At 40.2% G+C, this 22,595-nt stretch overlaps 1 protein-coding gene across 5 annotated transcripts in view; it reads right to left on the bottom strand.

Annotated features, from left to right (window-relative positions):
* LOC123757462 (PHD and RING finger domain-containing protein 1) overlaps positions 1-22,595 on the bottom strand; it is a 97,028-nt gene that overhangs the window by 5,723 nt on the left and 68,710 nt on the right. For 4 of the 5 annotated variants that reach the window (XM_045741104.2, XM_045741122.2, XM_045741113.2 and 1 more), the window contains 2 exons: positions 3,867-3,931; positions 1,180-1,308 (listed from right to left, as the gene is read on the bottom strand). In XM_045741104.2, coding sequence (XP_045597060.2) covers positions 1,180-1,308; positions 3,867-3,931 — 194 coding nt within the window. Of the gene's footprint in view, positions 1-1,179; positions 1,309-3,866; positions 3,932-17,419; positions 17,631-22,595 lie in introns of those variants that run through there. The other variant, XR_006772753.2, reaches the window with a different exon arrangement.

Raw genomic sequence — 22,595 nt, 5'->3', positions numbered from 1 at the left:
GTCCATTTTTAGGTTTTTTAATCAAATACTTTCTACGGACACACAAAGGCTGTTGTAACATAGGAGTGAGTATTTTGTACTGTATATTTGTGAGTGTGGGTGAGGTGTGTTGATCTTGCCGTGAGCAGTCAGTGCTTGAGTGAGTGGTTAAGTGAGGTGGGGTTTATGGCCCCCCTCCCGCCTTCCCAAGTTTCGGTTCCTCTACATTCCCACGATCAATGGCACTTGTCCTCTGTATCATGTGGCCTTGTAAGGGTGAGTGTTGTTTCATGGAGGTATACCACCTCAAGCCTAGTTGGGATCTCACATATAAGGAGACAGAAACAAGCCAAGAGAGAATCATTCAGAGGCCAAACTTGGTTCAGTATAGAGAGGGGGCAAGAGAGATAGCTGAACTCAGCCACCATCTGTGGTGGGATGTGGGTGATACTCGGCTGATTTGAAGAGGTGAGAGTTTCAGTGTGTTTGTCAGGACCAAGAGAAAAGTACTGTGTAGTCTTCCGAGGAGCCCAGTATGACAAGAGGGTGGTGTGAGTTATCAAGTCTCCCTTCTTCTCCCTTCTATGACGGTTGTAATTATGTAGTTCAACAAATCAGAGTGAGAAGTGGTGTGATCCAATAAATTTAGTTTAAAGGTTTATTAGTATTCAATAATTCCTTTACAATGTCCCAGTACAGAGTATTGCCAGAATGAAATGGATACCCATGAGGGGTAGTTCTTGTAAGATTCTCCTGTTCACTTTAATTTGAGAGATTAGAATGGTGGCAGCAGCTATCCATCTTTCTCTCTTAATGTGTCTACCTTCCATTCAATCTTCTATCTATACTTTTCCTTCGCCTCCCTCACCACTCCCTCTTCCCCTCCCCCACCTATTCTGCACAAGAGTTCAAGATGTAGATGTTACATTGGGTGGTGGTTGTTACAGTAATAGCAGTAATAGTACAGTGTCTCACAGGGAATAGTTATGAAGGGGATATCTTATAATGGTAGCAGCGAGTGGATGTTACAATGTAAACACCTTACGGTCAGTCTCGCACACTTTCTCCATCATACACTCCTCCTTGTTCACCATTTACTAGTTTCTTAATTATAATTTTTTATCTTTCAATCACTTTTCTGGAATTTTTGTTGTCCTTAACACATGTTAATAAAATACAAGAATTGATACAATATCTTACCTTTTGGACACATTTTCTCATTATGTCCTTGTAATCTTCTTTACCTATAGTTTTCTTGTTGTAAAAGGGTTTAAGACTAAGTTTCACCTCTTCAACAACACGCTCTTGACGCTGTACTTTCTTCAAGAACTGTAAATATATATATATATAAGTATAAATAAAAATAAATAGCATATAACATTTTTTTTTGTAAATGTCATAAAAAAATAAAATAGTAGTTTTAAATTAGACATGGTTTAATTGCATGCAGGTGATCAAGAAAGGAATTCCTGGGTTAACATGTTTTATGGTAGAAAGAGGGTGGTGTACCTGGACTGCACCTGAATGGGGTTCTGAGAGTTGTTCTACTCTTCACTCTGTCGTTCACACTAGTATGATGATTTTTACTGTACAAATTAGGGACCTGTCCCTCCAATATTTTCCACCTACTGTATAAAATAATTTAGTACTTTTCTTGTCTCCTTTCTAGAAAGAACATTTTGAGAGCTTTGAGACGATCTCAATAGTTTAGATGCTTTATCATGTCTATGCATTCCGTATATGTTCTTTGTATTCCCTTTATTTCAGTAATCTCTCCTGCTCTCAAGGGGCGAATATGGAGCAGAACCCAAGGCAGGACAACAAAAGTGATTTGAAAAGTACAACCATTGTGATGGGATCCCTGGATTTGAAAGTCTCTCGGACATTTTTCTCTTTAAGTCTCCGTGGTGTAGTGGTAAGACACTCGCCTGGTGTTCTGCGAGCGCTTTGTCATGGGTTCGTATCCTAGCCGGGGAGGATTTACTGGGCGCAAATCCTTAACTGTAGCCTCTGTTTAACTCAACAGTAAAATGAGTACTTGGTACTTGGTTGTAAAAACGAATGATTCTTCGCGGCGGAGATCGTATTCCAGGGACCTGCCCGAAACGCTACGCGTACTAGTGGCGTATGTAACAACTCTTGGATACAGTACAGTATATCTCAAAAAAAAAAAAAAAATAAAATAAAAAAATAAAGTTCTCGTAATCTATCCTTTTCATTTTTCATTTTCTGGCTGACGCAATATTTGCTTGGTTATGCTTGCTCCCTAAACATTAGGTCATCAGATATCATTATTCCCATATCCTTTACATGTTGCTTTCCTACTATGGGCACATTTGACTATTATACCCTGTATTTTGTTTAAGTTCTTAATTTTTTTTTACCAAACCTGAGCATTTGGTATTTATCACTGTTAAACATCATTTTATTTTCAGCTGCCCAAACAAAAACTTTATTAGTTACTTTAGTATTAGTTTGTAGTTTTTCAATGTCTTCAACAGAAATAATTTTCATGCAGATTTTTGGGTCAGCTGCAAAAGAAGACATGAAGCTGTGACTTGTATTTTTGTCTATATCTGATATATAACAAGTACAGGGGTTGCAATGATTTAAGGCTGTGGTAATGAGAATATACAACATAATGAATACAGACACTGGTGGTAGTAGTCGCCTAGTTGTGCTTGCAGGGGGTTGAATTTTGGCTCCTTGTTCCTACCTCCCAACTACCTATCAACCTAAGTGTAGTTACAGCATGAGAACTATGCTTGTCATGTCCCGTCTTCCCAATACTCGTTGTCAAATAATGCTTGAATTATAACAAAACTCTGCCAGTTTTGTCCACCACCATCTTCTCACTTAACTTGTTTCAACCATCTTCCACTCTGCTTTGATCATATTGCCCTTTTTCTTCTATTTTCTAGCTTTGGCATAGTTAACGCTTCTAGCCTCTCCTCGTAACTCTTGTTTTTCAGTTCCGGAAGCCATTTTGTAGAATGCCTTTGCACCTTTTCCAGTCAATTGATGTGCTTCTTGAGATATGGGCACTATACAACTGCTAAATATATTCCAATTTGGGTCTCACAAAAGTCATGAACAGTTTCATCATCCAAGTAGTTAAAAGTAAGTCTGAAGTTGGAAAGCAACACATACTCTCCTTGCCTAATGATCTTCATGTATTCCTCTAGTGACAGTTTACTTTCCAACCACCCCTAGATCTCGTTCTTTATTAGAGTTCTTAAATTCCTTTCCACATACCATAACATGACATTTATTGACATTGAAATCCAGTTGCCACTTGGCACTCCAAGCACTTATTTTATCTCGATACATTTGAAAGGCACTACAATCGTCTGCATCTCCTATCTTCCCCAGTATCTTAGCATCATTTGCAAACATGTTCATATAATTTTGTATTCCTTCTGGTAGATCATTTATGTAGATGACGAGCATTACTGGTGCAAGAACTGAACCCTGTTGTACTCTGCTAGTAACACTCCTCCAGTCAAATACATTGTCCCTGATTACTGCCCTCATCTGTCTGCCAGAAAACGTTTCAGCCATGTCATAAGTCTCCCTGTCACCCCTCCAGCATGTTCCAGTTTCCAGAATAACTACTTATGTGGGACTGTCAACTGTTGTGCTCCTAGCCCTTGGACTATGGGATAAGACCAGTCTACATGTAACTTCTCTTGGAGTGACACAAAATCCCTGAGGGGTCTAGCATACCATCACTGGGTAGCAACTGAGTGGACTTTGCTCACTTATAAAAACTTATGAAACTGCAGTATATGATATACCAAATGGAGCTATATAACATATCAAACGTATCTTATTAATGAGTTTAATACAGAGTAAATCACTACTACCATTTGTAGTTATTATCTTACCTTTTCTTTCACTTGTAAGTCTACCGCTGAACTTGGTATATCCTCTTCATTACCTTCCTTTTTACCTGGGAATAGTTCACATAATAAATTAAATTCAAATATTGAATAGCACATTATGAATGCAACAATGAAAATTACATGAAACATAAATTTTAATATTGGTAACATTAATTAAATAATATTGTACTGTAATTATTAATTAACATTAATAATTACAATATTATTACTGTATTTAAAATGCAAATGTAGCTACATAGCAAGACCCAATGTCAATATGGAGCTATGAACGTAACAGTGTATGATAAATTAAGATAAAATATTGCAATTAGATGTACAACATCTACATCCAGTAGCCAACTTCCAACCAACCCGACGGGTGACAAGTGTAGACACTCCTACATTATTTAAAACCTTCCACAACTTCCTTGGACTGCCACCCTAATTACAACACTTTGTAAATGAACACTTTTCCTCTTCCTCTTGCTCATCCAAAATATAATTGTCATTACACTTTAAATCATTCTTTTTACATGCTCCAAAACCATTAAATATTAATTTCCTTATCTGCTGGGTATGGATGAAGTTAACTTGAAATTGTGGAATTGTGGCAATCTTCACATTAGTTGGGTTATGTTTACATATTTTTAATCCTTATCACTCTCTTTAGAGGACCTGCTACATGTCTGTCCTTAAGTACTGTTCTGTACTCTCACTGTTAACTCGCCATTCCCTTTTCATTTGTGAAAAAAGTAGCATGCTAAGTGTTTCAAAAAATGGATACTTCTATATTTTTCTCAATTCATATAAATGAATGAACTTCGGTGAATATAAATAGCTGCCTCATATTAGCCAATGAGCCTTCTACAGTTTCCTTTTTTCTTATGTTCTTATATCATCTGGACAATGTTAAAATAGCAAAACCTGAATGAGAAAAAGATCTGGGAGTCACGATTAGCAGGAATCTTAAGGTAAAAAAATCAATGCATATACGTACAGAATAAAACAAGTAAGATACTGGGATTTACTTCCCAAAACATTAGCAATACTGTAACACATCTTAAGTCTTCAGTATTATCTTGCCCTTGTTAGGCTCCATTTATATTATGCACATCAGTTTGGGTCTCCGTACTATAGAATGGACAGAAATTCACCTAAATGTGTAGAGAAGAACGATAAAGTTAACCCCAGGAATAAGATCCCTTCCTTATGAAGTAATTAAACTTCTTAATTTACACACAGAAATCACATGGGCCGTGATGAGGGTTCAAACCTATGTCCAAGAGGGTCCCAGACGCACCTTAATCAACTGTGCCACAACATGGTAAAAGAATTGCCACCACGAGTGCTACTAGCGGTTGACAGGATCACGTGGATCCTGCAGTCTCTCCGAGACACAAACAAGGGTTTTACACAATTCCCCCCCCTGCATCCGGGGGAGGCAGGAGAGGCTGCAGGATCCGTGTGAGGGCAGTAGCACTTTTGGCTGCAATTCGTTTACCATGTCGTGGCACAGTCGATTAAGGTGCGCCTAGGATCCTCTCGGACGTAAGTTTGAACCCTCATCACGGCCCTTGTCGATTGGTTCATGCTTAATTTACATTTTTATAGAAAGACGGAAGAAGGGGGGGGGGGGGGTGACATGAGTGATGTATGTATATATGAATGAGTGAACAGTATAATAAAGGGAATTATAAATAAATGAAAGGGTATAACAAGGTGGTTATAAATGAAAGGGTATAATAAGGGGGCTATAAATGAAAGGGTATAATAAGGGGGCTATAAATGAAAGGGTATAATAAGGGGGTTATAAATGAAAGGGTATAACAAGGTATGATAAATGAAAGGGCATAATAAGGTGGTTATAAATAAAAGGGTATAACAAAGGGGTTATAAATGAATAAAAGGGTATAACAAAGAGATAAATGAATTAAGAGATATAACAAAGGATTATAAATAAGGGTTTAAATATATATCACCACAAAATAGAACACAAAGTAATGGATATACTGTACATACTGAATGTTTAAATTCTGAAAAGACTTAAGTAAATACAGCTTCAGAAATAGGGTTGATTATTTATGGACCAAATTGCCAGGTAACATAATAGACATGGGATTGCTTCAGGCATAGGTTAGACATATACTGTACTGTACAAGTTCGCTAATCCGGAAAACGGACTAATCCGGCTAAAATCACCTCCGGATAATGTTATATCCCTATCAAAGTACTGTATACTGATAGTTTTTAAATTGGATCCAGTTAACTTTCTACAGATGTGGCCCTATCCGAACTGCAATCCATACAACCGGAGATTATCCCGGATAAGAAAATCAGGCATCGGGTTGTACTGTATTAATCCTGTAGGGCTGTGGCTCGAGGTGTGTGGTATAGGTGGTGGGGTAGCTGGTGTCGGGAGAGAGGGGAGAGTTGGGAGGGACTGTCTGGGGAATATTCCCTGGGGGAATAATGGGCATGCTATAATTACCAATACTGTAATTTTAGAACAAGTCATCACAGTAAAAAAACAAAATAAATATTATCTAATACTGTACTGTATTACAGTATAACAAATATAAGTTTCTTAAAAAACAATTTGCACAGGCTGAAGTTTGCTCCTAAAATATTTGGAGTTTTTTCCCCCTGGCGGCCTACGTAACATGCCTCCCTGCCCCAAGTGGACCCGTCCAAGCCTGGTCAATGGTCAAACTAAGCACCCCATGTGCTCCCGACCCTCGTGTTATACCATTGTCGTGCCATTAGTGAAATATTTTCTTAAATAACTTTTTTGTTTTCACAGTAACTTTGATAATTTTCTTGACAAGACCATGTCTGGTAGCAATATCAATCGTTCTGGAGGTGTTAAGAGGAAGAAGGTTACCCTAACAATTAAGGACATATGTGTTATAGAACTCTGGGAAAGTGGTCGGTCGGCTGAGTGTGTTGCCAAGGACTTTAACACTTTCGCGCTTTATATTAGAGATAACTCGTCACTGGTTTTTCTTACGATTCCGCATAACTGCCTACTTTTCTCGTCAATCGAAAAAATATTTCTATAAATTCCATTTTTTAACCGAAATGGATGGGGATACTTTTGTTTTGTAGAGAATTTATTTGCGAATTTTCTGGTACCAGAATGAATATTATATCCCATAAACTTCTATGAGTAAAAAAAAAAATACACAAAGTATGTTTGGGGGTGTGGCGAGCGTGTGGCAGTGGGTTCCCTTTAGCCGTTGATATATCCAACACGTGGGAAATATTTGTATGTGTTATGTATATGTCTGTGTAGGGAATTTTACTGCGATCACTGTCATACAAATTATAAAATGTTTCAACAAGTATAAACATGACAAACATCAAACGAACGAAAACAATGCGTTCGTTTCTGCCGCGAACGCATACTGAGCGACGTGGTTCTATATTTGGCGCTTCTCTTACACATGCTTTGTACAAATGTTATACAGTTCATCTTATAGAAAATTTTATTGCGAACACATTGGTATAAAAAAGAAATACGTACATAGAAAAGTAGGGTCAGGAAACGTATAAACTTTCCAAGCATGATTTCCCACCTGTGTTTTCGCCAGTGCGCTCGCGGCTAACTACTCTCCACTTCACACACTCTTGCGGGTGGGCAATTACCTATATTAAACATTCATATGCATATGTCCGCGTAGAGAATTTTATTGCGATTCCAATGATACCAAAATTAGCGATGTAGGACAACTGTAGGCTTCGCAACCATTAAGAGAGTGGAAACATTTTGTTGCTGTTTGGCGCTCTCGGCGAGTGATCTGCAAAGTTTTTTATTTGGTGTTGATACTCCTTATGCTTGGGCGGCATTTTATAGGTATGCTCTTATAGACAATTTCATTGCGAACACAGTGATACCAAATTTAAATATGTGCGCCTTCAATTACAGTATTGTCAGGACAGTCAAAAGAGTGTACACTTTTTCGGTTTTACCGCGTAGGCGCGCGAAGTGCCGAAAGCATCTGGGGTATTGTTTTTTTTTGAGCGCCGAGAGCACGAAAGTGTTAATATAGGTACTAGTACTGTTTCTAAGGAAACAAAAAGCTGAATACATGACATACATTTCAACCAGTGAGAGTGAAGGTGCAAGCACTAGCAGAGGGTGCTGTAGAAGAACTTTGAAGCCTTCAAAGCATGTACAGTTGGATGAGACTGTGTACAAGTGGTTTGCTCAGTACCGCACAATTAGTGTGACACTTTGTGGTCCAGAAATAATAAATGCGGCAGGTAGGTTTGCAACCAGCCTTGAAATATAGGATTTCCATGCAAGTGATGGGTGGATTGCAAGGTTCAAAGCAAGGCACAATATTGTGAAGAGGAAAATTGTTGTGAAAAATGCAGTGCAGATACAAGCAGTGTAGATTCCTTTAAACATAAATTAAGAACATACATTTTGTCTAATAATTTATATTTTTATCAAATCTATATTGCTGATCAAACTGGGCTGTATTGGAGGAGTTTACCTGAAAAAAACTCTAGCTATGAGTGAGGGTTGTGTGCCAGGGCTTGAGGTCAACAAGGACAGGCTGTCGGCCATGATGTGTGCCAATGCTGACGGCACATACAAAATCACGTGTGCAATTGTTGGCAAATTACAAGGAAGCAAGAGCCTTGCAACACTGCTTGGACAGACTGCCTGTGAAATATTATAACTCAAAGAATGCATGGTTTACACAGGAGATTTTTCTTTCTTGGTTTCATGATGTGTTCTGCAACGAAATTCGTGACCATCAAGTTAAACTCAAAGTAAGGCCAAGCAAAGTTCGGGCTTTGTTGCTGCTTGATAATGCATCTGCCCACCCAAGAATTGACTTATTAACCTCACATGATGGCAAGATAATATGTATGGCATTTCCTCTTAATACAACCTTTCTCATTCAACCTATGGATCAGGGAGTTGTCTGTGCCACAAAGAGGCTGTACACCAAAAAGATACTCAAAGTTTTAGTGGTTTTTGCCTCTCAAGGAAAATGTGGAACTTGGCGTGGATAACAGGGCTAAAAGAACCCTTGAGAATTTGAAGAACTATTCCATCAAGGAAGCAATCTATAACTGGGCCAAGGTGTGGAGTTAAGTAAAGGACTTGACTTTGAAGAATTCCTACAAGAAAATCTTCACAGGCACAGTCAACAATGAGGAGAATGAAGAAATAAATTTTGAAGGATTTACAGATGAAATCCATGAAATGTTCAGAAATGCTGGCAAAAATTTAGAAAGACAGGATGTGGTTGAATGGCTTGAAAAGAGATACTAATGCCCCAGGATATGGTGTGATGAGCGAAGACAATATTCTCCAGGCTGTTACTGGTGAGGCGGAGGTTGACGATGGCAATGAGGAACCAACACCTCAGACCACAAAATACAGTTTACTCATGTCCTATGTTGACGGATTAATTAATTTTTCGTCCAACTGTGCTAATCCAGAAGTTGAAAACATGTATCAGTATCTGAGGCGAACCAAAGAGCTGATCATATAAGAGGCCAATGAACACAGGGGGTAAGCTAAACTTGATTCTTATTTTGTATGAACAGCAAGCCAAGGATCTTCATCCAGTGAGGGCTCAGGAGCAAGCCAAAAGCCTTCAACCAGAGAAGCTTCAGCAGCTGGCAGATCAAAACTGACCTAGCCAAGTTCACGTACTGTACTGTACAGTAATTTTAAGTGTTAATTTTCGTGTTGCATTAGAATAGGTTATGTAAATATTCAAGAATTCTTAACCTCAAGATGTGTAGCATCAATCAAGAAGATGAATTGCAAGATAAATTGAGGTTTCTGTTTAAAATTAATTACAATACTGTACTTGAATATTTTATAATTATATGTGGCACTGTAAATTATGTTTTTTCAAAATTTTCAAAATTGTTCAAAATTTAGTGCGCTCGTGTTTATATCAGTTATATTTACCGGGATATTCAAACCCCGGTAAATATAACTGATATAAACACGAGCGCACTAAATTTTGAAAAAGAAATTGAAAACATGCCCATGCACTCGGCCCCAGGTCCAGACTCATGGAATTCAATATTTATAAAGAAATGCAAAGTGCCGGTAGCACAGGCACTCAGTATAGTGTGGAGGAAGAGCTTGGACACGGGGGAGATACCAGATGCACTTAAAGTAGCAGACATAGCCCCTCTACACAAGGGAGGGAGCAAAGCATTGGCAAAAAATTATAGACCAGTTGCACTAACATCGCACATCATAAAAGTATTTGAGAGAGTGATTAGGAGTCAGGTCACCAATTTCATGGAGACCAATGACCTTCATAACCCAGGCCAACATGGATTTCGAGCGGGAAGATCGTGCCTCTCACAGCTACTTGAGCACTACGACAAAGTCACTGAGGCATTAGAAGAGAAACAGAATGCTGATGTGATATACACGGACTTCGCAAAGGCCTTCGATAAATGTGACCATGGCGTGATAGCACACAAAATGAAGTCAATGGGAATAACCGGTAAAGTAGGACGCTGGATACTCAGTTTTCTGTCAAACAGGACTCAGCGAGTAACTGTCAACCATATAAAATCTAGTCCAAGTGCAGTGAAAAGCTCTGTACCTCAGGGTACAGTCCTTGCACCACTGCTTTTCCTTATTCTCATATCAGATATAGACAAAAATACAAGTCACAGCTTCGTATCATCCTTTGCAGATGACACAAAAATCAGTATGAAAATTACCTCGGATGAGGACATTGAAAAACTTCAAGCTGATATTAATAAAGTTTTCGACTGGGCATCAGAAAATAACATGATGTTTAACAGTGATAAATTCCAGGTACTCAGGTACGGTAAAAATGAGGACCTTAAACATAATACAGAGTACAAAACACAATCAAATGTACCCATAGTAGGAAAACAGCATGTAAAGGATTTGGGAATAATAATGTTGGACGACCTAACGTTTAAGGAGCATAACCAAGCAAATATTGCGACAGCCAGAAAAATGATAGGATGGATTACGAGAACTTTCAAATCCAGGGATCCCATCACAATGGTTGTACTCTTCAAGGCACTTGTGTTGTCCCGTCTTGAGTACTGCTCAGTACTCACTTCCCCCTTCAAAGCAGGAGAGATTGCTGAAATAGAGGGAATACAGAGAACATATACGGCACGCATAGACGCAATAAAGCACCTAAATTATTGGGATCGTCTCAAAGCCCTCCAAATGTACTCACTAGAAAGAAGACGAGAGAGATATCAAATAATATACACCTGGAAGATACTGGAGGGCCAAGTACCAAATCTACACAGTAAAATAACAACGTACTGGAGTGAACGACATGGAAGAAAATGTAGAATAGAACCAATGAAGAGCAGAGGTGCCATAGGCACAATCAGAGAACACTGTATAAACATCAGAGGTCCGCGGTTGTTCAACGTCCTCCCAGCAAGCATAAGAAATATTGCCGGAACAACCGTGGACATTTTCAAGAGGAAACTAGATTTATTCCTCCAAGGAGTGCCGGACCAACCGGGCTGTGGTGGGTATGTGGGCCTGCGGGCCGCTCCAAGCAACAGCCTGGTGGACCAAACTCTCACAAGTCGAGCCTGGCCTCGGGCCGGGCTTGGGGAGTAGAAGAACTTCCAGAACCCCATCAACCAGGTATCAACCAGGTATGTTGGTTGTGGTACAAATTTTTCCCTTCCCCGGTAAAACGTCTTTTGATCCAGATGAGGGGCACATCTGGACAGGGTCCTTCCAATATAGTCCGGATGAGCGAACTTCTACAGTATTTATGTTGTACCTAATAGGCCAAGTTGCTTAACTCTTAAACTGCGTACATCGCACGTATACAATTTGAGTAACTATCACCAAACCGCACACATTGTACATATACAGCTGGGGGTGCCGCGGCTACATGGGGTTCACATCAGCTTCCTTAGGGCTCTAGTAAACAGACACCATTTTTTTTAAACTGTGGGTAACATTCCCGGGTGCGAGAGCCTCAGTAATGAGTGAGCCACCAAGGCTGGCACATGCAGCATGAGCTAACAGCACTGCTGTTCAGCTTGTGACCACAGCATTGCCTAAAAATGTCAAAATATATATGTACCTGCTATTATTTAATGATGATAGTATTACAGAAGACCCCTGACTGTGATAAAAATGACTAGGATTCTGATAATAGCAGAATTGTAGTGATAATTAGCGCTGTGCATAGTATGGTGACTGTGTGGCGACCTGTTACTGTCTGGATTCACCATACCAGCTTAGTGGTTCTGGATGGTGAACACAAATGTACTTACATATAATGTGTGAATTAGTGTAATAACAGCAAAAGGAGTATGTTGGGAGGAGCCATTTTGGTGAGGGAGGTGGCATCGTCTGCACGACTTGTCATGCTGTGTAGGGTGGCCATTATGCTCTTTGGGCACCATACCAGCATAGTTGTACAGTTATGGTGAATAAAACATGTAGACACCTATAGATAATGTGTGTATATAGTGTAATAATACCACAATCAGTATGGTTGGAGGAGGAATGTTAGTGCGTCTGGTCTTGAACAAGTGAAGGAGGGAGGGAGCGTCAACTGACTATGTGGCGACCTCTGTTATTGTCTGAACTTACCATACCAGCTTAGTTGTATAGTTATGGTGAACAAAACATGTAAATACTTATATATGTCTTTATATAGAGAATAAAAGCAAAAACAGTATGATGGGAGGAGGAATGTTGGCGAGTGAGGTATTGATGAGGAAAGGAGAGTGGCGGTGTTTGCTGGCTGGTGTGTGGTTGTCACTCCTCGTTGTTTTGACTCTCAATTCCAACTTAGTGGTTCGTTATGATGAACAAACATGCAGTTACTTATATATAACCTGAGTATATAATGTAATAACAGCAAAACTATTTGTTTATTGTTCTATGAACATAATAATTTTATCACTAATATGCACACCATACTTTTGAGAATAGCGATGATTCATACATTTTATTATATAAATATATCACACTACACACTATTGAATAATATTACTGCAAAAATAAAAAAGTAAAAATCAATCGGAGTAGGGCCTTCAGTAGGGCCTTACATACTAGGCCAAGTAGTGGTTAAATAAAAATAGGAGGCTGCAGTCCCATATATTCTTATGTAAATCATTAAACTTTCTCATCTGGGGAGGACTACATTTTCATTGATCCTTACACTCCCTTTAACAAAATAGTTCACCACAAAATGTGCTCTTGTTCTCCCGACTGCTGCTTATATGACGCCCTCCCCCAAGAGCTTACATGAACATATCCCCCAACATTTTTGATCATCTTCCTCTAGACCATGTATTTTTTGTTTAATTCAGCTTCTCACTCTAAGGATCTATATTCTTGACTCTCTCTCGAGGCAACAAGAATTTTACAACTACATTATATGCAATGGTTTATATTAATACTCCTTGGTGCAGACTTTAACGCCACGCAGACCTTATGATGAATCCCGTCACACTTCACTAGCAACTTCACGTACACAGTAGCATCACGCTCTCAAGACTGAACGTCTTTTAATTTACCGAGCATTCCAGAGCACACAAAATTTTGTTTCGTTATAAGAGCAAATTTTATCTGAATTTGTGCTAATATTGTATAAAAATTTGTTTTTGGTGGCAAATTCCTTCATCCAGTGCTCGAGTCAATTGGACTGATAGATAAAGGACATTAGAGATTATTTTGTAGATTATGGTTTGCCCTTCATGTCTTTTGAGCTCCATAATATGCTACTTATATATTTCTAGAATGAGGGAACACATGGGTTCTTAACCTAATTTAGAGGTCAATGAATAGCCCCTGAAGTATTACTCAAGAAGAAAAACATTTAACATAAAAATGAAGATTGATCTTTAACCTTTAAAGTGCAACTATGGATACTCATGGTTGTCTGCCCATGCAAAATATGAAAGTTGAAAAATAACAGTTGAAATCAATGTATGATGATAACGACATTACCCCGAGAAATAACGTATGCCAATAACTGCACTTTGAGGGTTAAGTAATTAGAAATAACATCTTATTTGTGCTGCTATTGCAACAAGGTCATAATCATTTATAATTTGTATATAAACTGTATCTATATATTTTTTATTTGTGTATGGAGAGCGCACTCCATACACTAGTCACATCAGCCCCCACGAGTCCTTACGAGCCCACGTAAGGCCAGAGCCAGAACCTGGTCCACTCAGAGGCACAGGGAGCAGGAGCAGGGGATTGTTACCATCACCCTTACTAAGGAAATATCCAGAAAGTATGCAAAGTAAAACAAACAACTGTAAGGTCCACAGAGAAATGAGAAAGCATTAAACAACTCCGCAAACAATCCAACCAGCAGTCACTTTGAAGTCCCCGAGTTACAGCTACACCAGTAGATTGATAATTGAGAGGTGGGACCAGAGCCGAAGCTCAACCTCCGCAAGCACAACTAAGTACAGCTGGCCATCACCAGGAGGCAGTACCACCAGGAGCAGCTGGCTCCCATATCAACACTAGTCAGTCCAGAGTACTCAAATGAGCCACAGGGACATTAGAATTATTTTTTTTCAGTGTCAAGGTAGTTAACAAATGTAATGCATCAAGCAGTGATGTGGTGGAGGCAGATTCCATACACAGTTTCAAATGTAGATATGATAGAGCCTAGTAGGATCAGGATTTGTACACCAGCTGAATGAGAGGTAGGACCAAAGAGCCGAAGCCCAACCCACAACTAGGCGAGTACCGAGACCACCAACTGATTCACCTGGAAAGAGGGACCAGGGAGCTACCAAGGCCCAAGCAGAAAGAGGCCTTTTTTTATATTCAATGCTGGCTCTTTGCAGTTAACATTTTGCCTGGCCAAGCGAGCCACCCAGAGCACACCACAAGGTAGGCCGGGCATTTTGCCAGTGAGCACACAACCCAATGTTAAACTCTTTTACTCAAAATGGCTATACTTAATAATAAGAATAAGCAAAAAGTAATTGATGACAGCATTAATGTCATGTCCTAAACTACGTGTATTGTTTTAATGACTTTGAGAGCGTCATCACGAAACCTAAGTGTTAACTAACCCCCAGAAGAAAAAAACTGGGACCTACCAGGTAGGTGGAGAGCAACAATAAAACACTTGAAAAATAAAAATCAGGATGGGGAAATCAGAACAAGAGCAACACAAGGAATCAGGAACCCAGGAACAAGCTCCCAGGAACCTGGCTGACTCCCCCAAAACCTGAGCCTTGGTACAAAAAATGAACCTTGGAACAGGGAACCAAGGAAACAGCCAACAAACAGAATGCTCAAACCATGCTCACTGAAGCAGTTTGACTGGTGCACCGGTCGTGGCACAACCACAACCAGACACAGACCGCCCCCCCTAATCAACAACCAAAGGACCCCTCCAGATGCCAACTGTCTCATTCTTCAAAAGGAAAAGAAAGAGAAGGCTGCAAACAAATAAACCATCTACCTGGGTCAAAAGAATAGAAACTCCACTTAAGAAAGAGCATAAAGCTCCCCAACTTGACAACTGGAAGTGTAGGCCAGCAAAAATTCTTTAAAAAGTTATTATAATATAATGAAGAGGGAATCAAGAACCGAGGGACACAAGAAAGACCGATTCAGACACCACAATGGTTCAGTAGGAAAATGAGCAAGCCAGAGGTGAAAAACACATCACACCGAGAGAGTACAGTACAGGTACTGATGCCAAACGCCAACAAAAGCAGCTCCACCAATGCCGCTCAATAAGAGGCAACAGTACAGTATTAAGCAAAAGATAAAACTACTGAAACTGAAATGGATGACAACCAGTGAAAAAAGTGCCAAGAAACTCAGCCACCAGTGTACCATGCAAATGGCATTAGACCTGCATAAAAGTCTAGTACAAAAATAGGAGGAAAATGTCGAACCAGCAAGATACATCACCTGGTTGATCTGGTGAAAAAGGTGGAAAATGTACAGGTTTGGACATTAGTCCAGAAGAGTCAAACCAAGGCTGAGCTGGCCATCAAGGAGCCAGAAGGATCACCCTGCCTGAATAAGTCTCCAGTCAGAAAAAACTTGCAAAAAACAGTTGGACCAGAGAGGGAGAGAAATGAAATGGCCCAACCTGACCAATTCAGCCAAAAGGTATCCACTACGATAGCCACGCAATAAGGGAATGGAGCCGTGGAAGAAGGAAGCTGCCGGTTCCATGGAAATGAGAGACTATCCACGAGAACACTGGACACACCCTGCACGTGAACCTCGTGGAGAACCAAAACCCCAAGAATCTAGAAACCAAGCTACTTGCAGAGCTCAGCTCCAAAGAGGAAAGGACAGAAACAACACCCTCACCCTTCTCCCAATGACTCAGACAATGAACCACTGGAGGAAAGTTGGGATGGAGCTGGGAAATGGAACCCAGTCAAAGAATAACCCCGTGCACAGCCTGCTACACTGCTGCAAACTTTAGCATCGTCCTGTGAGCCTTTAGGAGGGGGGCCCCCCAATGACCATGCAAGGCCCAGTATGTTTTGTTACAAACAAAACATCCCTCAAACACACAAGCAGCGAGTGTAGGTTGAGAAGGTTGATTCATAACGAGCCACACCAAGACCCCACGAGGCCTGCCAGGGACCAAAGGTAAAGACCATGCAGGACACCCAGGTACTATACACACTTGCCAAAAGAAGAGACCCCAAATGCAGCTATGAAGGGCATCAGCGGCACACAGTATGAACAAGCACATGAACCCTAGTGTAATCTTCAATCAATAAACCCCAAAATGACCCAACCACAGAGCTTCACAGAGGACAATTACCCTCTATGGGACAAACTCCAAAACCCACTGGGAAAGTCATCCTGTCAGAGTAGGGGCATCACTAGATGAGCATTTAGGCAAGGGCTGCTCTAAGCACATGCAGTTCAAAGTGAACAGTTTCCAGAGTCCACAAAGCAAGTGAGGCTTGTAAACACTAAATCTTCAACTGATACACAAGTACAGGTATATGGGCCCCCCTCAGGACAGAGTCCAAAGGATGGTAAGCACTTATCTAGAAATAGTTGGGACCCGAGAGGTTTTGCAACTCGAGGTGGTGTTCACAAAGGTGGACATCAAGCCAAAGACTGACAAGTGTTGACATGGGAGCTGGTAGCTCCCAGTGGTATTACCACCCGGCAGGTGGCCAGCTGTGACTAAGAAAGGGGTCGAACTGACTACTGACTATCATTTGCAGAATTGTTTGCAGCTTCATTTCTAGTTTCTCAGTGAACCCCTGCAGTTGTCTGTTTTGCTTTGCACACTTTCTGGATGTTCCTTGGTGAGGGTGATGGTAACAATCCCCTACTCCCTGTGCTCTTTGAGTGGCCCCAGGTTCTGGCACTGGTCTCCAGTGAGCTCTTAAGGACTCCAGGGGCTGATATGACTCGCATTTATGGAGCACTCTCCCTGTGGCTAGCTGCAGTGAGAAAGCCACCATTCAGCCCCTCCAGAAATATAAGACAATCTTCAAAAGATCTTCGCAAGTCAGCAAACTTATTGTTCCCCAGTGTGATGGAAAACTAAAGAAAGGATTCTTACTGTGTTCCAACTGCTGGAGAATTATCTTTTAATAATTCAGAGATATTAAAAGATCCCTTAGAACAAATTTCAGACGAGAGCAGCTTTTCATAAATGGAGCCAGTGTTTACTCAGGATTGCAGTAACTCTACATCACCTACTAATATAGATTGTTCTGATGAAGATGCTGCTGCTACTATGGCTCAAGTTCTACCTCTCCTAGCACAAACACCTGTTAAAAAATAAGACTGAGTAAATATGAAAAGCTCCTTTCTGAGTAGATCACACGGTTGCCCCCAAGGTAAGACCCGCTGTGCCTGTACGACAGGCTCATATACAGTCAGGCATGATCAACTACTAAACCACCCTCAAGTGCTATGCTCATGTAGATCCACAAGGAGAATGGAGAAGACCAGTAAAGTATAAACCTGGCTTGACCTGAAGGAGTCTGTAAGCAATACAGTACACAGAATATGTACAATGTTTGGTTTATGCCCATCCACAAAAGAAATGACCATATAAAGTGAAAAACTAGCCGACAAACTGTAACAAGGTGAAAGGGAGGGAAAAGCTTTACACACACAATGATGTTCTTTGAGCTAGAGACTTTCACCAAACTGTGAATAAATGTACACCAGATCGATTTGCATAATCCCACCTCACTCGACAACCATGAAAACTTAAAGATACGAAAACAGATCCATTACTATTGCAAAGATAGTTAAAGGCCCCAGCTGAAACTCAGCACTGTTATGGGTCAGGCTGAAGAATGTTCTAAGGGCAAAGTTCAGTTTGAAGGCAAGAGCCTGAAAGTGGAAGTTGTATTGAACATGGAACCCCATTAAATTTTGAACTTCATATAAATGCCAGTATTCATCTTGGGAATCTGGGGATGCAAGCAAAAACCTAGATCCCACTAGACCCATGACACTAGTCAAATGGTATGTTGAAAAATGAATCTAGCCATTGATCCCCATCAAGTCGATGATCATTCTGTTCTCAGTGGAGCTCTTTTGCCTATGAAGCTATTGAAGGAGAACTACACAAAAGGAGAATGAGTCGCACAAACCACACCCTTATCTAACTTCTGACAATATACAGTACATGAAAGGTATAAAACCTATACCTAAAAAAGAAAAAAGTTTTATATATAAAACCTATATATGTAATAAACATTGGCTACCTTGCCAATGGAATCCCTCGGGGTCTGAAAGGAATAAATACAAACAAGAGCCTTGAACATGAGATGTGAAGCTCAGGAATTCAGGGCCAAAGTCTAGTGAAATGTTTTAATATATCCCGCCCCGCCACTTCCCTGTCATTGGGACCACCATGAAAGGGTAAGTGGAAGAATGTTAAGACGTACTCTTGCATGGTTTCTTAAGCAGAGGCCTCAGGCTTTGAGCACCCTCCAGAAAAAGATGAGGTAAGGAGTCATTAGCAAGACACCAGCTGAATGATATCTGCCAAGCATGGGAGAGCCTTCAAATCTTGTAAATTGTGACGTTACAAATAAATAAATAAATAAATAAATAAATAAATAAATAAATAAATAAATATATATATATATATATATATATATATATATATATATATATCTATCTATCTATCTAGACATGCAATCATCAGTTTTTACCTCTTAAAATAAGAGTAGCAAAGAGAAAGTCCAAGTCAGTCATATTTAAGATGGGGCAGAAAGCTTCCTTCTAAATGAACACCAGTAAACTAAAGACCATATACTTATCCTTAAATAGAATAAGCCATTATCAGTTAGCTAAGAAGAATCAGGGACACTGGACTGCAACCAGGATGCAGACAAGGATCCAAATTCAAAGTGTGTTGAACCTAGTTTAGAAGCATGGTCCCTGTTCAGTAAATAATAATAATTTATGTCTCTCCATCCATTAGATGCAGGAAGAGAGAAGGACAAATTTTTGAAGTTCTATTATCATGAACCATCAGAGATGTTTCATTAATGTTAAGAAGGCATAACAAACAAAATTTCTTCACAAAGCAGGAGTATGCAGTCAATTAGTGAAATGATGTACGGCAATCCGAGCAAATGAAGGAAAATACCCTCTAGACTCGGATGCAAAGGAATAAAGGTGAACCAGACCAGCTGCTGCCCTATTACTTCAGGCAAAACAGCAGAAGAGGAAAAACTTGGTGCTTTACCATGCAGAGAAATTCTTGCAAACCACAGGTCTACATCACATGAAACATCAATTCCTGAGAGTACCTGATCCCCATGGGAGGGAGGGAGGGGGAAAAAACAAAGAATTCTTCCACTTGCAAGAGAGAAGAATGACATGATGTTACAAAGGCAAAACAGGCTCCTTCGAAGGAGGCATATAGCAACCAGTCACCATCAATGCATCTATCAGTATGGAAGAAGACTGGAGCCTCGACTGACAAACCTCGAGCTGAAACACCCGAAGATGAATCTGCGCAGCACCCTTCATATCCTGAAACCTCAACACACAGACTGAGGGGACAAGAGAAGCAATGTCTTTCTCAAAATAAACATTAGCATGCTCAGGGTAACCAAAAGGTAGGAATTGAGCCTGCCAGCACTAAGTTTCAGCACATAAGTCCTGAACTTTGATGCCATTTTGTTAACAGCCAGATCTAAGACAAGGAATCAAACTGGTGAACGCTAACAAAAGTGTTCCAAAGGGTGATGCTGAACAATTGGTAGTGCTCCTGAGACCAATCCTGTGGCCAACCGGAGGAATGCAGGTGGTTTGTGGTATCTCGCATACCACAAACTCCACATGTTATCCTGGCCTTCTGTACCATGAAAAAGTGTTGGCAATCAGCATAGTGCTGTGCCATGATGTCAATACTATAGAGGCAAAACAGAGGTAAAAATTGCCCTGAATTAGGTTACCAGATCTGCAACCATAACCTGCTGCTAGATTACCAATAATCAAATCTTGTCCACCCTGCCGACAAAGTTAGATGCTAGTGGCTGGTAAAATTATTATTCTGTCAAGGCAACACCTGCATGTACACAAAACAAATTATCAAGAAACACAAGATGGGAAAGAGGACAAAGAAAACTTAGCGAACAGTTACACAAACACTTAAGTCCAAAGAACAAGGTCTAGAGGATCATCAATAAAGTGTTATAACACAAAGACGAACTACAGCTGCGAACTACCAGCATTGAAGTACAGACTGGAGAATCAAGGGACACAAGTACTAGTCAAGTACACAAATATAAAGTGACCATACATAATTATAGCAAAAATCTTTATTTCAACTTAGGAGAGTCCACGTCTGATAAACGCTTAAAGATAATAACAGAAAGAACGTGCCATAGCATGATTTCGCTTTGGAAAACCTTGGTAGGAATCAGTGATATGACCTGTTGATAGGTAGCTGGGTTAACCTGGGAAGTGAACTGTTTGAAAGACTTGCTTAGCAATTACACTTGTGATCCCAAGTGAGAACTGGGTCAAGCTTTGAGCATTTATGGATGTACCTCTGATGGACATTCGGCACTGGAATAAGCTTTTCTCCAGTGCCACCCCAACACCATGTATGAGTGTACAGTGCTGGAGCTTAAATGTCAACCTGTCTGACCATATATGAATCCTGTCAATGGTATAGCATATTCATACCTTAGTGACCAACTATATATGATAGCTTCAAAACTTATGATATTTGGTAATCATTTTAACTTTGTTGCAGCATTATACACATAAAATTTTAGTAATGTTCCTATTAGATATAAGGCCATTCTACATTTTTTATTAAAACATGTCAATAAATACCCTGAATGTCATTCACTGACCTTTATAAATAGAACACTGTATGTGGAATCTGCATAATTTTCTGATTTAAAATAAATTATATATATTTACACACAAACAATCCTTAAGGGTGATATTTAATGGAGAGAAACAAATGAGTGCTTAGGAATGCCAGAAAGTTGCAAAATAATGATGTGGTGAAACTATGGTCATTAAGACAAGACCTTTCAAAGGGGGAACAGAAAGAAGCCAAGACTAAACCTTGTTAACCCTTAAACTGCGCAACGCGCCTGCAGGCTCACGTCTGGTTTGCGCAACGCGCCTCCAGGTATTTGGATTTTTCACGTTCCATTCAAAACTCCCGCGACTACATGGGGTTCACATCAGCTTCCTCAGGGCTCTTGTAAACAGACGCCATCTTTAAAAAAAATCGTGGTCCACATTCCCGGGTGTGGGAGCCTCAGTAGTGTGTGAGCAACCAAGGCTGGCGCTCGCAGCATGAGCGCACAGCACTGCTGTTCAGCATGTGACCACAGCATCGCCTAATAATGTCAATATATATATATATAACTTGTATTATTTAGCTATGATAGTGTTATATTAGAGCCTGAGTGTGATAATGACTGGGTACAATGTTCAAATATCAGTGATTCAATGCTGTTCACGATGTTCACAGAGCTAGCCACAGCACCACAGCATTATTTCGTTCATCTAGTAATCTTCAAATGATTTCTTAGGTTCCTTTTCAAAATAAACGTGTGGTCAATTATTCATTTACAGGAATTAGTGACCAGGATTGTGATAATAGCAGGATTGTGGTTATAATTAACGTTGTACGTAGTATTGTGGAAGGAGGAATTTTGATGAGGGAGGGAGGGCGAGAATTGAGGTAGCCTCATTGTGTGTGTGTGGCTGCCACTCTTGTTTTGCTCACCATACTAGCTTAGTGGTTCGCTATGGGCAACACATATGTACATGGGTATATATAGTGTGTGTATATAGTGTAAGAACAGCAACAGGAGAATGTTGAGAGGAGCTATTTTGGCGAGGGAGGTGACGTAATCGTAGCGTCGTCTGCTGTGTGATTTTTCATGCAGTGTATGGTGGCCACTGTACTGTTTGGACACAATACCGGCTTACTTGCATAGTTCTGGTAAATAAAACATGTAGATAGGTATATAGAACATGTGTAATAAGAACTATAGCAATATGGTGGGAGGAGCAATGTTGGCGAGTAAGATGTTGGAGTGAGGGAGACTGGCTGGGTGTGGCTGCTCTCACTCGAGGTGTTCTGAATGTGTTCATGGCCAAATGCTCCAATTGGCCCATACGAGGCAGCTCCTATTGGCCCATATGCGGCAGCTGCTATTGGCCCATACGAGGCAGCTGCTATTGGCACATACGGGGCAGCTGCTATTAGCCCATTCGAGGCAGCTGCT

Source organism: Procambarus clarkii, chromosome 22, assembly GCF_040958095.1.
Source record: "Procambarus clarkii isolate CNS0578487 chromosome 22, FALCON_Pclarkii_2.0, whole genome shotgun sequence".
Classification (NCBI taxonomy): Eukaryota; Metazoa; Arthropoda; class Malacostraca; order Decapoda; family Cambaridae; genus Procambarus; species Procambarus clarkii.
Note: the sequence above shows the minus strand (reverse complement) of the source record. Positions and strands in the feature narration are given on the sequence as shown.